Raw genomic sequence first — 18,259 nt, 5'->3', positions numbered from 1 at the left:
CCCCTCCTTTTTGCAGCCAATAATTGCCTTCTTAACCCTTTACCAGTTAAAAGGAAAAGGAAGTGGGAAAAGCGACATCCATGTATCAAGCCTCTTTCTACATGGAAGAAAGGAGAGGTTACTCAATTAATCAAGACTCCAAAGGAGGTAGAAGTCACATAGCTCATGACCCATTTAATGAAAGGAACTTCGAACCCTAGATGGGTGAGAATCATAAGGATGTAGACCTTGTCATAAGCTTTTGAAAGGTCAGTTTTTTCCATGATTCCTTTAATTTTTCACATCTTTATACTGCAAAGTCTTTCCTGAGCCACCTCAATGGCATCACGGATCTGGTGACCCTCCAAGTAACCAAACTCCTCTCTGGAAACATTCCTGGAGAGAATAGGTCTGATCTATATGGCTGTAATTTTTGTTATGATTTTGGAGATACAATTGCATAATGAGATAAGCTTGTATTCATCAAAGGATTGAAGGCTTGCTTAGACATTGCCAAAGGAAAACATAGGTCTCTTGATGGGGTGCTTAGAGAAGCACAGGTCCTTGCAATGTTCTCCCCATGATTGTTATCTCCTTTAACTACAGGGGTTTAGCTAGTTCCTAGAAAAAATTATCCCTGAGAAGGATGGTCCAATCTTCCAGTCTTGATATATTAATGCTATAGGAAAATCTTGGAAATGAAGACAAAATTAACGAAATTCTAGCCAATCTATTTTCAGGATAGTTGTTCTTTTCTTCTGATGCGAAGGGTCATTCCAGAGGATTAGCAATGGGGATCAATGTCAAATCTATGAAGGTCCATGGATCTTAGGGTCCATAGTTGATATTAGGTGCATAATTTTTTTCAACTGAGTTAAACAAGGCATTTATTGTGGTAAATATATATGTCCCATGCCATGATAGAGGCCCTTTATGGGACAATCTGCTGGGTAAATCATTTATGAAAAATAATAACCTCATCGTTGGAGGTGCCCTGAATTTCTCCTTGGGTGAATCAGAAGTTTGGGGACCCCAAGAGCTACTTGATTCCATGGCATAAAATTTCCTTAGAAAATTGATTGACTGTCACTTGATTGATGCAAATCTTATTAAACTTAAGCCACCCTGGTGCAATAGGTGAATCGGAGATGCCATGGTGGAAAAAAGACTTGAAATTTTTCTCATGGCTAAAGAATTGTTGAGTAGCTTGCCCCTATTTAGTCAGTGGATTGGCATTGGTGGTGCCTCTGATCATCACCCCATATTCCTAGAACTAAAAGGGGGAAAATGCAAACCTGAGATCCCATTCAAATTTAACTCTTCATTGATGAATGAGGAAAGTTTTGTGCAACTAGTTAAGGACTCATGAAGCCCTTAAAACTAGGATTTTTGCATCTCTGTGGACCATCCATTTAAGGAGAATCTTAAGAAAAATAAAAAAGGAAATGATACAATGGTCCATTCAAAAAAGGCTTGGGAGGAGGCATAGCTCAAGTCTATAGAGGAGGACCTAGAAAATTCGGAGTCTTCTGAGGGTGGTGGTATGAATCTATGGAATCCAAACAAAGGATCATGCACCTTGACGCAAAAAAGAAGAAAACTTTGGATGATAGGGAAGAACAGTGGAGGATAAAAAGTTGAGTGGTATGGCTAAATTGCGGTGATGAAAACACCAAGTGCTTTCAAAATTATGCCAAGGGGTGGAAATCATCCAAAACTACCTAGGAAATGCAAAAGATAGATGGAAGTAAAGCCACTATTTTTTATGAGCTTGCCTCTCTTGGGAAAAATCACTTTAAAAATATTTTCAAGGCAACTGAGGAGGCCACTATTGCTGAAGTGGTTCGCATGGCACAAATTTCCTCTGGTTTGCAAATGATGAAGAATAACAAAGCTTGATGGATCAAATAATATAAGGGGAACTGAAGGCTATTTTAGGATAGGAATCCAGGTCTGGATGTTTGGAAAATGGAGTTTTATTTGGGATTTTTTGAATTGATTGGGGATGACTTTCTTTGAGTGGTTGAGGGCTCATGAAAGAATGGAAGAATCTATAACCCTTTCAACATGACCTTCATCATACCACACACACACACACATATGGGCACAGGTTGACGAGGGACAACAATGGTTGATTGTGTTGACAACAACTTATTGATATATGAATATGCATTATAAGTTGGGTGCTTCAATGAAGAACCACATATAAATATATACAAATATATGTAGAGAATGATGCCACAAATCAACTAAGTGTCGAGGAGGGTTGGTTCGGCAAGTGACGATAAAGTCTACGCCTTAGGGTCCCATCTCAAGGATCCCCATAGTGCACATTATTGTGGAAGGTCGAGATAGGAGGCCAAGGCAAAAGAAAGTTTGGTAGTCAATGCCAAAATGTTATAATGTAAAATACATGTTTTGCACTGTTGGGTCAGAACTAGTGGGACCCTTGCCATAGTGGCAAGTGATGTGTATCTAGGCTAACGTGCTGCCACGGTGGCATGCCATGTGGCACGTGCTGCCACGGTGGCATGCCATGTGGCAGCCAGAGTTAGCCACATTGGAGGGTTGCTAAGGCCTAAAGACGAGTGACACGTGGCATGCTCGTAGGAGGCCACATGGATGTAATGACGTCAGAGTGACATCAATAGAGTTTTATGCTGAGACAAAGAAAAGTTCCAAGCAAATGATGTAAAAAGGAGGTTATGTCTCAAGAACTTTTAGAAGGGTGTCATGGTTGACCACTGATGAAATAAGCCGAGAGATGGGGCTAAGACAATAACTTTCTTGCCATTTGACAAGAATAAGTTTGTATCACTTCGGGACTTTAAAGTGGTGAGTGCATGTTACCACCAAGGAAATAGGATGAGACGAGGCCAAGATGGGAACTTTCCCATTGTTCGACAAGGATACGTTCGTATCACCTTGGGAATTTTTAAGTGTGTGCATGTTTACCTTAGGGAATTAACTTGATGTGGCTGCCACTTAGGCATTCTTAACAAACAACTTGAGTGGAGTGATGTGGACTGGTCCATGTGGGATGGAGGGCAGCCACGTGGCTGTGATAACGCTAACTTGGAACAATGTTAATGGTTAAATCTTAAATTGGCCATATCTTTTGATTCAGGAGTTAGATTGAGGAAAAATATATATTGTCGAAAAGCTCTCGACGAGTTGGAATTAATCACGATATTTATTTTAAGGTTTGAGGAGATAAAAAAATGATGAAATTTTAAGACCTTGTTTCCGTAACATAACTTTGGAGGCCAGGTCAATGACCGTAACATGTTCTTCCACCCTTAGGATGGTCTCTTAGGGGGATGGGGGCATGACAATGAGGGATATGTTATGTCCTCAACCTCTAGTTGACATGTGCCCCTTAAAAAAAACAACAACAACAAAACAAAACAAAACAAACAAACAATGAATGCTAGCCACAATAAAAGATAAAAATGAATATACATGTTTGGTTAGTTTTAATTAAAAGCATTATAAAACATCAATAGTCATAATCTCACAACCAAGTATGAAGGAGATGTGGTAAAAGTATTTCACTCTCACTCTCAGCCATAAATAAAATAAATATTTGGATGTCCATGTAAAGTAACATATAGTTTTATATCAAGGACAACTAAAGTAACTGAAAGTTAAAAAAAATTAGTATATTTTCATTTTGAATGTGAGGAAGACGTATATTTCTTATAATTTTAAAAACATTTTTAATATAAGATTTAAATAAACTATTATAAATTATTTGAATATCCATGTTAACTAATCTATTTTAATATCAACTTCTTTATATATATATATAAAGAAGTTGATATTAAAATAGATTAGTTAACATGGATATATTACTTTTATATAAATTATTTGTATATCCATGTTAACTAATTTATTTTAATATCAACTTCTTATATATCTATCTATATATATATATATATTACTTTTATTTTAAATAATATTTTTAGTATGAAACTTAAATAAACTATTATAAATTATTTGTATATTCATGTTAACTAATCTATTTCAATACCAATTTCTTCATATACACACACATTTAGAGCGTAATATATATTTTAATGTCCCAATAGAAGAAAGAATAAAAAACAAAAACAAAAAAATGATTACTCCTTACTAAAAGCAACAAGAGGGGAGCATGATTTATTTAATTCTTATTACATAATTAATATGCACCATTTAAATAAAAATAATTCAGCGTGAGTAATAAATAAAAATATTTCAAATATAGAGTTAAATGACATTTTCTTGTGCTTAAAAATATATCAATAACAAGAAAAAAATATTTTAATATAGATAATGTGGTTTACAAATAAAACATTTCAATGTAAATGGTAAGTAAAATATTTCAATGTCAACTATATATAATGCATATATTAATTCATAAGGTCTGATAGCCCACATTGGTTTTAATGGATGTTAATCATCATCATCATCATATAGATTTCCACATATAGAAATTGAAGTGACATAGAAATTTAGATTTCCACATGAAGTGACATAGAAATTTTATATCAACTTTACCCATATATAAAATAATTAAAAATATTAAAAAACAATTTATATATTCATTTTTTGAGTAAGAAAGATGTATATTTCTTATGCTTCTTAAAAATATTTTTAAGACACTACTTACATAAACTATTATATATTCATTATAAATTATTTGAATATTCATATATTACATAAACTATTATATATTCATTATAAATTATTTGAATATTCATATATAACATCTCCTAGCAAGTCTTAAATTTTTTTTAATGGTTGATTTTTTTTATTATTTTTTTTAATGGGCCATTTTTAATTTTATAAATGGTTGGCTACTTTAATTACATGGAACCATGTATACTTATTAAAGGACTTTTTCTTTTGGTCGGTCACTTTTAAAGGTTATTGAATCCCCTTTATATGAAGATTATATTAACGATGATTATTCATCTTTCCATTTAGTTGTTCAACTATTATGGAATGCAGAGAGTTGCAAACCTATAATCATTAAAATTTATCCCATGTGGAAATTTGTAACTTCCATGCATAAATATTTCATTGGTGGTTAATTTTTTTTGGTGGTTTGTAATATTAAGTCTTTTATGTCAGTAATATTTAAAATCATGGTTATGTTGCAATGGTATGTGTTTATTGCTAACTTCGCTCGTTCCCAATTCATTTACAAACCAAAATTTTGAGAGGATGAATTGTTGAGCACAAGATTTTCTCTAACTTCGAGATGCGTCCCGTCCACAAAGCTTTGACCTATCATTTGATCTGTCGCACACCGAAATTAGGGTTGTGATTGATTGTGGAGAGTTGACAGTTGCGATTTACCCAAGTCACTATGCCCATATAGCATTGTCATCAAGGCAAATCATTAGTCGTAAAATTAGTCATCAGGTCAAATCCTACATTTGCTATCACAGTGAGATCTATAGCCCAAAACATATCAAGTCAAAGTTCTAAATCATTATCAAGTATCATGTCAAAACTCCAAACACTGCTCATCTATATCAATCAACCAAATCATGTCAAACTCTTGCAACTATTATCAAATACTGTCATACACTAGCCTCAATGGATAAATCACAATATGCATATCTCGGTCACCTACAAACACAAGTTTAGTCAACATATTCACATTATAGTAAAACATTCAAACTTCCTTGCTCATAGAACTTTCTGTTGTCTACTCCATGTCTGTAGGACTGACATCCTTCAGGTGAACATCTAATTTCATGCACAAAACTTCATTTTTGTGTCCTGCAGGCATAACCGCACCCATAGGCCTTCTTCTGTGCAGTTGAGAGGTTACAGTCGCATCCTTGACCTTACTTATGTGCAGCTGAGAGGCTACAGTCACACATGTAAGCTTGATTTTGTGCGACTGAGGCTTGAAGTAAGGGAAAACTCTCTCTTCTTAGATCATAACTTTGTTGCAAACCAACAATATCATATATATGTCTATTCATGTACATAAATCATACTTCAACAATAAAGAATATACAAATAATGCAAATGATAATGAGAGTGAATCTTATGGAGAGATTCTCCCTTTGAATGGGAATCCACTTCAAACATATTCATTCATGCCATCAACTTGTCTATAATGCTATCATACATGAACAGATCTGTTAGATCATGAAGTCAGATTGTACCATATATTTATCATGATCATATAATGTTAGCATAAGCTAATTTACCATTACATCATGACATCAATATTTCATCAAGGGTTAGTGTCAAATAACTAATAGGAGTATATTTCAAGAATCATGATCACAACATTACTTCTTTGTCACATAACTCAATCCATCAAGTCAGGGCATTCAATTTTACCATATGCCATAATTACTAAACACATCAAAACATAACCATGGTCAACAAAAGATCTTGAATATCAATCTCATTGTTATACTTCTATCATCATGGCTACCATGCTTTTCACAAACAATATCAATAGTGTCAAGTTACCATCTACTAGAATCAAGGTGCTAGCCTTCTTTATGGGATCAAGATATTCAAAATGATAGATGTTAGCCAAACATCAAGTATACCACTATATCAAAGATCAATATTAAGTAGCTTCATAGAATCAAGAAGTTCATCATGTCTAAAAGGTAAGATACTTGTTTACTACCAAGTGCACCATTTCATTATAAGAACCATGAATCCAAATCACTTTCATATGCATGAACCATTTGTGAAGGAGACATTCTCATCATACCTTAGGGCTTACCTTGTCATCAATATTGCAGCTGAAACATAACACCATACATACCTTGTAGTGTTTAGATACCTGTGCACCTTCTTAGCTAGTATCACTTTGTCACCTTTTCATTAGGTGCCTCTTTAATTTTTCCAACACTAGTTCTTCTCTTCCTGCACTATCCATGATCCTCAAGAGGGATCCACTTATCACAACTCATTAGGAGGTTAGAAGCATCCAAATACTCAAATATACATTCAAGAAGCATAATAAATAATCAAAACAATAATTAGATCCATAAGTCAAAAGTAAAGATATAAAGGAGAATCATAAGTCGGAAAGTACTTATTTTCAATGAGAGGTGATCATCTCCCTCTTGAAACAACCTTCAAAATCCATCATTGTCTATTGTCCATATGCCAATATTGCCTTCTATTATCATTTATAAATTTCTCAAGGTTAAGGAAAGAAATCACCGAGGTGACCACAAACCTACTTTGGAGATTAGGATCTAGCCTTCCTAATCTTAGAGAGGGCTCTCTCTTTTTTATTTAACTTTGTTTAGTTATTTGATTTTAGGCTAGTTATGATTGTGCTTGGGTTTTGATTTGAATTTGGGTGGTGGGATCACTTACTTAGATGAATAGATGAATGTCTATTTTCCATTGGGCTATGGAGTCAATCAGGTTTTGAAAACATAACAACAACAAACCATAAAGAAAATGTTACAGGGCAAGATAGGTGAGCAATATCAGATCTCAAAGGATGAATGGTGAAATGATTTCCAATCGGGATCAAGGAGAAGTCAAGGATTCCTTAAACCGAATTATGAAGAGAAATGCAAGAAGTCAACCAGGATGAGAGAGCAATTAAGGGTTCTCAAATCCGGATATCATAGGAAAACATATAAATGATCAATTGTGCAAAATAGAGTGTACTTAAACAAGTTTTGAGTTATATTTCCAGTTTAATTCATTCAAATTTGGATAACATTTAAGTTTATAAAACACTTAGAAAAAGAACATAAGCAAGATGAAATTTGTACTTCACTGAGATAGCTCAACACATGAATCCGGTAAAGAAGTTTCTTTATAACTTGTCTTGTCTGTCAACTGGAAATTGGTACAATAACCCTTAGGTAGTAGATCAGTCAGCTATAACAATATTCAGAAATCCACCCTCAATACTTCGAACTATGAAGTATTTATACAAAAGAACTTACAAAATATCTCAAACTGCATTGAGAATAAATCTAGGAAAAAGAAATATCGTCATGTAAGAAGATAGAGACAGTTATTGAACTGTTGTTTGCTGTCCTTGTTATTTAGGTTCTGTTGTCTTTTAGTCTTTGATCTTTCGCCATTTAAGTTGCTTGGCTATTTTTTCTTCACGCTCGATGTCATATTTACTTATGACCTTTCATCTGATACACTTTCATCTACTTCCTCTATTTAGTATTTTAACTGTATGCTCTGTCACCTGCTTTTATTTTTACCTTTCACTGTAAATCTTACTCAATCTTTCATGCTTCTGTGTTTTTAGTAAAAATGAATTTTACTAAAAGACACATGTAGAATACAAAATGTTTCTTGGAGAGTAGTTTGTAAGAATCTTTTGTTGTGCTGGTGAAAATGATTTCATCTCTGTTTTAACATTTACTATGTAAATTGTTTCCTTCTGCTCTGTGATAATTGTCTTTTCCTTCTGAATAAAGCCTTTTGAATACATTTCCTTGCGAATCTTGGAGTAAACAGGTTTTGGAACTAGTATCAAAACTGTTTATCCAAGCTCCCATTCTACTAATCACCTGCAAAATAAAACAATCATCAATAAAGCATAGGTCTGCGGGGAAGGCAATGAATGGCTTTATTGAACTGAGATGTTTGTGGATGGAGTCCGGAGCATGTTTGGGAGGTAATCAATGGTCAAATTTGGTTGCAGAGGCTTAGGGTGGCGCAAATGGCTAAGCAATAGTTTGCAGTGAAAAACACACAAAAAGAGTTAAAATGGGCTTTTTTGGCCTTTAGACGGGTAACGGTTAGATTTGGCACAGAATTTCATAAACGAATAGTGAGTGGTTTCAAATTTTGGTGGGGAAGCGGTTTCAGGGGCCATTGCACCGCTTTTGGCAGTTGGGCGTATTTCCCCGAGAGTACGTGAGTTCACCTAGAACTGCCACGTAACCGAAAGGGTCCTGAGCAAAACCGTGAATCTTGCATGCTCTCGGGGTTGGTAAAGCTAGGAAAGAGAATCAACACGATATGGATGTGCGCCGTCAGATCTGGGGATGCCAGATCTAATGGCTATCGCACGGTGGAAATGCATAGAGGGAATAAGGGCGGAGATTTGTGGGGCCCGGGGGGATTAATTACACTTAACTGTAATTAATTAATGAATAAGGCGGGGTTAAATATAAGTGGGTTTAATAAAGTGGGACCAGGGTTTAAATGCGGCGGGGTTTGTTAACTACACCGAGGGTGGTGGGTTAAACAGGTTTATGTAAGGGAAAATGTGAATGGCGGAGTTAATTAAATAATACCGGGGTGGGGGGGACAAAACTTAGAATAAAGGGGTTTTATGGGTTTTTTAGGCGAAATATGGTATGGCGGAGTTAATTAAGCAATGTAGAGAGGGAATTTAAACTTAGGACAAAGGAGGGTTTATGGGTTTTTTAGGAAAATTATTAAGGGGAAGGCGATTTTTTCCATGGGGAAAGGGTTTCACACTAGGGAAAAGGGGGTTTTGGGTATGGGATTGAGTTTTGGAGGGTAATTTGCTAGGGAAATGTGTGAAACCAAGGGGTAAGGGTTAAAATGAAGGGAAAGGGTATTTTCATAAGAAATGAGGGGAAAATGGGGGAAATTAGTAAATAAGTAGTGGGGGGTGAAATGAAATGAGGGGAAGTTAACCAAATCAACTTGTGAACATCCTTTCACTTTCATAACTGCTCCTACACACTGAAACATAGGATTAAGCATGATAAATGTGCTTATGCTTTAACAACCTTGTACTTCTGCAACCTTTCTTGTACCTACCCTTTACTTACCCTAACATTTTTCTTCACTTTATTGGGTGCATTTAGGCTAGCAGACCCTTTCTTTCCTTTTTCTTTTGAAAAGTAAACTATCTAATTCTAACCTTATAACTTCCAATGGCTTAGATTAAGCTTATGAGCACATTTTATTTCTCTACCTAACTATTGATATGCTAAGATTAAACAGTTTGGTTAGATCTTTATTCTCTATTTATAAACATGAAGTTTAAAGCATGAACTAGTCAAGATTAAGCTATTTGACCATCATGGACTGTGGCATTTATGACAAGCTGCACATAACCATTATTTTGCACAGTGAAGTAAAAAGTAGTGGCACTTGAATTTGCACACTTTCATGATCTGTTTTTGTTTGTGGTTCATGTTTTTTCACTTTTTTGATCTTTTCTTATTCTTTTTGTCCTTTGATATTTCTTTTAGGACATACTCTCTTTACATTTTTTAATCTTTTATATGGAAAACATTTTGCAGAAAGCAAAAGTATGTACAATATTACAAGACTTAACATAGTCAATTCAAAATTATGATCCTTATTATTATAGGAACCTAACACCTTCATTATTTCAACCAACTTTATCAACAACCATGACTAATAGTGACTATCCCATATAGGGCTTCATCAATTCTGACACAAGTGCTTGAGCATCTCCACATTGACCCTACGAGGGTTTTTAGATTTCACATCTCAAATATTTTCCATAAATCAAGGTTTCTCCCAGACCCTTCTAATATCCATCAAACCCTAATAACAAATTTCATAGGGTTTCCTTCAAACCCCTAGAATTCTTTTAGGTCTCCTCCATTCCCTCTTGCTTCCACCAATGATGTGACCATAAGGGTGATCTCCATGACTTTTCTTTGATCCCATGTTAATTTTTCTTAGAGCTATATTGTTATTTGCTTTGATAATTACATTTCTTCATTTACACACTAAGTTCACCCCATAACATATAACATTATTCATATTTACATCATTATTCAACAAGATATGCAACTATATAGAAAGAACAATATCACCATTATCAATGTAGCAAAACATAAATGAACAATAGAAGAAAAGCATTCACACACAGAGACACATGGATTGGTCAGAGACTAGGGCAAAACCCACTATGGGGAAAACCCTTTCAAATTCTTCTTCTTATTAGATTGTCATCGAATGACTCAGCAAAAGAGATTACAATGATCCATATATTTATCCATACAACTATTTAGCAAAAACAACTACACAATATCCATGAAATGAACCCAACAATGTTTATACTCAAAATTCTGATTTTGAAACCTGTAATGAATTATCCTTGTCTGCATCAACTGCCGAACGCTGTGGTTATTGAGTGAAATCTTTGAACAATTGAAATTTCATCATTTAGGTCCCATTCACATGGAGGAAGAGTCATGCGTGTGACTGAGAAGGTTCCAATCGCTCCCTGGAGCCTATAAGCCATTGATTGCAGTCTATAACTAAGTGTCAAAAACCCCAGCTGTTAGTCGCATGAAGGAGGCATTGAGCGTGTGACTAAAAAGCTTTAGTTGCATAGATGAGCTGGTTAGCATGCGACTGTGGCCGATTTCTTCTTGTGCCATGCCTGCCATTGAGGCCCAAAACCCTAAAATAGAGATGCGAGCTTCAGACCCTGCAATTTCATCTTCGAGCGAACCCATTCCTCCATGGACGTGCCTCATACATGTGCAAGTCAAAAACCAAGAAAGAGAATAGAAGAATGTCTCATGATGATGTCCAAATGAGGTTGAGGTCACTTGTATTTATATCCTTCCAAGGGTGTCCAATTTTCTTTAGGGCCGACCTTATCAAATATGCACATGTGGGCTTTTCTTCATAAGTACACTTTCCCTTATCCGATTTGAGTGATCTTTAAGTTGATTTGGTCCTCTCGAAAAGAGTAATTCAATGCAATCATTATCTCCATCGAATGAGCTGTCCAAAGTGGAATTTGACTTCATTTGCATATTTTAACATACCTCATGGCAAGGTTCATCTTACCAGATTTTATTCAAACCAAGGTTTCATGGTGTTATTATGTTAGGGTTTGTTCTAGTAACTTGAATGGGTTCAATAATGTATCTCCATGGACTATTTATTAATCGAACATTAACAACATGCTGTTGAATCATTAGTCTTCCATCTATGATATTCTAATTTTCTTTTATATAGAAATGAATTTGGTATTCAAAAGGAGGCTTCTATTATAATGTATATGAATTTAAGCAAGCAATGCCTATTTGTCTCATTTGTTTTTGTTGTATTATTTGTCTATCATTTTGCTGAATCTTTCTAGTTATTGTTCCAATAAGCTCCAAAAAAAAAACAAGTTTTATTACGGTTAACATATATACATGATTTCTTTTAATTTTCACCTTCGTTCTTGTGCACAATAAAATAACAGATTTGGCCATTTAGGAACTCAGTGATCTTTTTTTGTATTATAGTCCTTCCAAGTTAAATTGAGCAATTGGTACTTCTATGTGATTCTGGCATTTGTTTTAAATTTTTCCAGTTTACTGCATGTATTACTTGACTGTTTTATATATATATATATATATATATATATAAAACTGTTGATGGGTTTCTACCGTGGAACATGTCACATCTTTTTCAGATTTTACCACTAGGGTTCTGGATTGTTCCAGGCTAATAGACCAAAGTTTGTTCCAACTTGGTACTAACGTAGCCCATTGTCACTTTATAAATGTTATTTAGTATCAAAAACTCTCTGGAGAGAGAAATAACTATCTTCTATTGGCTCCCTTTTCCAAAGTGAGATTATTTATCTCTAGAGAGAAAAATAACTATCTTTTAACTGTGTGGTAAGTGAAACTTTCATTTATCACTTTTTCGGGTAATTTTATGGCTAACCATAAACAATATTTTTTAATGAAATAAGTGAAACTCTCATTTATCACTTTTTCCGCTAATTTTATGATTAACTATAAACAATATTTTTTAATGAAATTTAGAAAGATAAATATTTATGCTTATCACTTATTCATACCCAGAGTTTCAACATGATTCACTATATATATATATGGAGATGTGGTAAAAGTATTTCACTTTCACTCTCAGTCATAAATAAAATATCTAGATATCCATGTGAAGTAATTGAGAAATTTTATATCAACTTTACTCATAGATAAAATAATTAAAAATATTAAAAAAAAACGAATTATATTTTCATTTTTTGAGTGTGAGGAAGATGTATATTTCTTATGCTTCTTACAAATATTCTTAAGAGGGGGCTTACATAAACTATTATAAGTTTATTATAAATTATTTGAATATTCAGAGAGAGCATAAAAATATCTTAATGTTGAGGGTAATAAAATATTTCAATGCCCATGAAGAAGAAAGAATTAAAAAATAAAATAAAATTGATTACTCCTAATAAAAGTAATAACACTGAGGTGCCCTGCAAATCATTCAATTTTGAATATGGGAGAGATGTTATTTTAGTGCCCATGAAGAAGAAATAATTAAAAAATAAAATAGAATTGATTACTCCCAATAAAAGAAAACAATATTTAAAAATAATAAAATAATACTTACAGTGACGAATTAAAAATAGTAATAAAAAAATAATCTCGGTCATAAATAAAATACTCCAATTTCACTTTAATTTTACACAAACTTTATAAGGAGAGATGAAGTAATTGAAAGTAAAAAAAATGATTTTAGTATGAGGTGGATATGTAATTTTTTCACTACTTAATATGAAGTTGACATGAAATAATCCTATTGATATTGATATCACATGATGTATAATTCATTTTTTTTTTTTTGCTTTTAGCCATAAGCAAACTATTTCAACATCCCTACCATTCAAGTTAGAAATTATGTTATGCCAAAAATTGCATAAAATATTATAACCTACATTGATCAATGCTGAATTAATTACAATGAATAGGAAAATGGAATCCTGCAGTAACTAATAAACTGAGAAGTCAAGTGGATAAAGGGTTGTAACCACTAGTAAAACTACACATGTACAGATTTACTCCTACATAATTGTTGAGGAAAACATAAATAATCATTCAAGGTGACTCTTAGTAGGTATATTGTTTATTTACAGCTTATTCCAATCAATTTTTAATTCAAAAACTTTTGCTTAAATTATAGTGAAAAGTAAATGATGGTAAATATTTTATTTACCAGCTATAAACTATTTTCAAGAATTTTATTTTTGAAAAATATTTTTGTAAAACTGAAAAATAAAAAATTATTGCAAAATATCTAAATTTCATACATAAATATTGCAACCATATCCATAAATTATAGATGTGTGTATATCTCATACATAGATATTGCAACCATATCTATATATTATTGAGAACCATATTTATCTCACATTCCTTGACGTAACTTTATAATAAAATATAAATAAACAATCTCACATTTATCAGACCGTCCTAGTTGTACCGTATAATAAAATATATGTAAGGTAAAGGTATCCTTTGTGAACTTTCTTTAATTGCAAGTTCATTTCATTTTGTTGGATAAACCAAAACCGAACAAGCACGTTTCATTTTTTGGATTAATAAAATATGATCGGCCATTTGTAGCGTTTTCTTTTTGAATAAAAAAAGTTCACATCTTTTGCATGAATAGAACAATAAACAATCTCACTTTTATTCAGAATGTAATTGCATAATAAACTACATGGAGAAAATAGGTATTCTATCGCGTCATTTTTAGGGTTTGCTTTTCGAATAAAAAAGTTCACATTCTTTTGCATGAATAGAATAATAAACCATCTCACTTTTATTCAGATTGTAATTGCATAATAAATTATAAATTACACCTAGAAAATAGGTATTCTTTGTTTAATATTTTATTAAAAATGTTTAATAGAAAATAGGTATTTTTATTTAATATATAAATTTAAATTAATTTAGGGTAGAAAATAATAAAAATAATTAAGTTTGAGTATTTTTAAAGTATTTATATGAGACATTTTGATTGTTGATATTTTTAGTCATAAGTGTAGTTCATTATTAGAATATAGATGACTTGAAACTTCAATAATCAAATGTCTTAGGGGAGTAATTTATAAATGATTGAACATAATTACTTTTATCATAAAAGCCTTCCATATAAAAGAACAACTAATTTAAAGTATTAATTTGCATCTAATAACATGTTATCTCACCTTTATGTCAAGTTGTATGAGGAAAATGCGTATCCTTTGTTTAATATCTTATTAAAAAAAGTTTAGTGTATAAATTGAAATTAATTAGTGTATTTTAAAGTCAAGGCCAAGCCATACACCAAATTGGTGTATGAGAACCCCTTATTTGTGGGACAAGGAACCCACACAATGATTTAGTCTAGCAAAACATACATACTCTACTCCTTTGGTTTTGAACCCATAACCTCTTAGGAAAAACACATGTTCTTAACTATTAAACCTACTCATAAATATTCTTTATTTAATATCTTATTATTAATTTTTATTTAATAACCTATTATTAATTTTATTTAGTATGTAAATTCAAATTAAATTTTTAATAAAACAAAATAACAACCATTAATTTAAAAAGTTGATTTGCCTTTAGAATAATATTAATTTGATTTTTTCCATCTAAATATAAAATGCAAGAATAATATTAATTTGATTTGTCCCCTCTAAATGTAAAATACAAGAACATTAAATTTAAGTGTAAACCTCAACCACATTTAAGTATGGAATTTAATCTCTTTAAATAATTTGATAAATTTAAAGTTTATAACGAATTTCAATATTTGGATTAAACATTAAATGTGTCGTTTTAAAGGCGAATAAGCATTAAATGTTATTAATAGTTTCACCAATATCCTATGGACATGGGAAGTTTTGCAAGTACGTTGATAGGGAGTTATATTCACAATGCAAAGAGAGGAAGTCATTTATTTGTGGTGGAGGGGTACGCATGATGTGCATAGGTAGGTATTTCTAAGGATAAGATTTCAGGTGTCACGTGAGAGGTGTTGAGAGAATAAATATCAAATGTATGTATTAGGGCTTTGAGGTCAACACAACATTAAAAACAGATTCAAGGAATGTAAAATTTCTTTTCACAAATATTAAAAATAAAGATTCGAGGGAATGTAATATTAATTTGTAATTCTTTCTCTGCTGCGCACTAATAATTGCAAATCCTGCGGATCATTGAGATTGCGACGACCATTTTTTGACCTCTCTTCACAAAAAAACACGAAGAGGCAGCGGGCAGAGAAACGGTCGGGCCCGGCGGGGCGAAGTAAATGAAGAATTGAATGAAATGGTTTTTCTTTAATGACCCACCAACAAACCCAAAAAAAACGAACTGCCCATGGCTCCCAAGATTTGACCCATGCCCATTGGGGAACGCAAACGCAAACACCGTTGAGAATTCCGGGCACCTTAATTGCCGCGTATCTCTTCACATTAACAATTAACTGGGTGCGGGTCTGGATTGACCTGTGGATTTTGACAAACTTCGCAACTCAATTTCTGAGTATAATCCCATGCACAGTCCTTTATACCGCTAAATTTGGCAGGTGGGGTCATTTCTGCTGCTAAATTTGGCAGGTGAGGGGTCATTTCTGCTGCTAGGAGGGAAAGACTTGCCAAACTTATGGCACAGTGGGTGCGTCCTTCCCACCCTCTGGCTTTGTAAACGTGCATGGAGATTAGCTGTCTTCCAATAGTAACAAGTGGGCAGCTCTCGGTAGTTAAAGATTGTCTTTTAACGACAACAACGCCTCACTCAGACTGATAGTCAGACTGCCATATGACACACAGCCAAGCAGACTATGGACATTATTATATTCATATTTACATATATATAAGATGTGGGTCATTCATGGCCTAAATCTTCTTTCTTCGTCATGTAGATACAGATGCAGATCCTGTGCTTGTGAATCAGTTACTCTTACCTAGCATGGTCCTCATTTTCAATGCTGGAAAATTCCTCTTCATCATCAGCAGCTGTCTCAAGGCTAGTTTCTAGTACCTTTTTTTTGAGCATTGGGAGCTCTGTATGTTCTTGCTGTTTCTAATCGTATTCGTGGGTCTTCAATGTAAGCCATTCCAGCTAATGGGTTCCTTCTGATTCATCATAACGACGCATTTTTGTATGTTGGGTCGTTATAGGCTCAGCGGTTGACCACGGTTTGCTCTCTCAGATGAAGAAACAAATGCAGATGGGATGTAGTGATAGAAGTAGCAGTTTACCGTGGTCCCGTCTTCCAATCCACTTGCCTGGGAGCTGGGCAGCGACAGTGACAGTGACAATGACAGTACAGTGACAGTATGAATTAGATGAAATAGTGAGCTAGATGGAGGTGTGGCTACTGTCATTAAGATGATGAAGATGAAGGGGAGTCTAGCAGTGGGATATGCCAATCTGGCTAGGCTAAAGAGGATTTGGATGATGGTGTTAGTCGCAATGTGGGCGTTGCTGTTGAACCAAGGTGAAGGAGCCCTCTTAATCAGTTTTAATAAGACTCCGCCGAACCGGACTCGAGAGAGGGATGCATGGTTTGGATATACCTTAACAGACGAGAATGGTAGGAATCCGTGTGCCAATAACTGTACCTTTAGCTGTCAGGTCAGTATTCTAATATCTGTTTCCTCAAATTTATTGGCTTTTTCTCAGGCAGTAGGTAGCACATTGCTATGCATTCGGGGTTCATTAGTTTGCAATGCAGGCAGCTTAATAAAAAGTACTACAGCGGAGCCGAAATGGATGCCAATTTTGCCCAACCCTTCTTGCCTTAAGTTCAAGTTTTGTTGTTCCACTACAAGTCCCCGTTGCTTGTTGTGTCTTCTAAGGGCACCGATGAAACCTTTCCTAAATAAATATTGAACATGGTTTTTTAAAGCTTTTTCAGTAATACTTTCTTCTCTCTGCATTACGATATTTTAGATGTTGCTGACAGCCGTGATATGAGGGGATTTTGAGGTAACAGTAAATACCCATCCGGTTTCTGCTTCGTTTTCAGATGATCGATTTTGTCTTCCCGCCTTCATATCTGTATCTATCTACTATCGAGATTTCTGAAGCGTCTCCACATATCCTACCTTTTCCTGGCAAGTGGAAAGCATTAATGGTGTTCTTCAGTGTAGTGTGAATGCCAGTATTTTGACATTGTTCATTACTCTCAGATTAATGTCACATTTCACTGACTTGGAAGTTTGGGGTCATCTGTATAGATAGAGTTGTCAGAAAATAAATTGTTGAAACTATAGCTGATTTCATGGCTTGCCTCAGGTGGGCAATCTTAGCAACCTTTCTTTCTGATATTTTTGAGGTTGGCTCATTTTATCATTTTGAAGCTTACTGACTCTGTTTTCCAGAGTAAATTTTCTTATTTGTTTGTTGTAGCTGTTAGTAGAGAGTTTACATTATTCTGCATTACCTAGGCCGAGGACCAAGTTTAGCAGAAATCCAGTTTAGAATATATTTTGCTTGTAATATCAAGTATCTGCAGCAATGCTGCTTCTTGATCCTTAAATGGCAGTTCTTCC

General features: G+C 33.9%; 1 protein-coding gene across 3 annotated transcripts in view; it reads left to right on the top strand.

The window, feature by feature from the left end:
- Positions 1-16,054: 16,054 nt before the first annotated feature.
- Positions 16,055-18,259, top strand: part of LOC149141786 (uncharacterized) — a 209,235-nt gene continuing 207,030 nt past the window's right edge. For all 3 annotated transcript variants that reach the window (XM_089453113.1, XM_089453115.1, XM_089453114.1), the window contains exon 1: positions 16,055-17,339. In XM_089453113.1, coding sequence (XP_089309239.1) covers positions 17,094-17,339 — 246 coding nt within the window. In that variant the 5' untranslated portion in view covers positions 16,055-17,093. The remainder of the gene's footprint in view (positions 17,340-18,259) is intronic.

The sequence above is a fragment of the Pinus tabuliformis genome, chromosome X (assembly GCF_031772625.1).
Source record: "Pinus tabuliformis cultivar Carrire ecotype Pingquan chromosome X, CPIR1, whole genome shotgun sequence".
Lineage (NCBI taxonomy): Eukaryota > Viridiplantae > Streptophyta > Pinopsida > Pinales > Pinaceae > Pinus > Pinus tabuliformis.
This window is presented reverse-complemented; position numbering and strand designations above follow the sequence as displayed.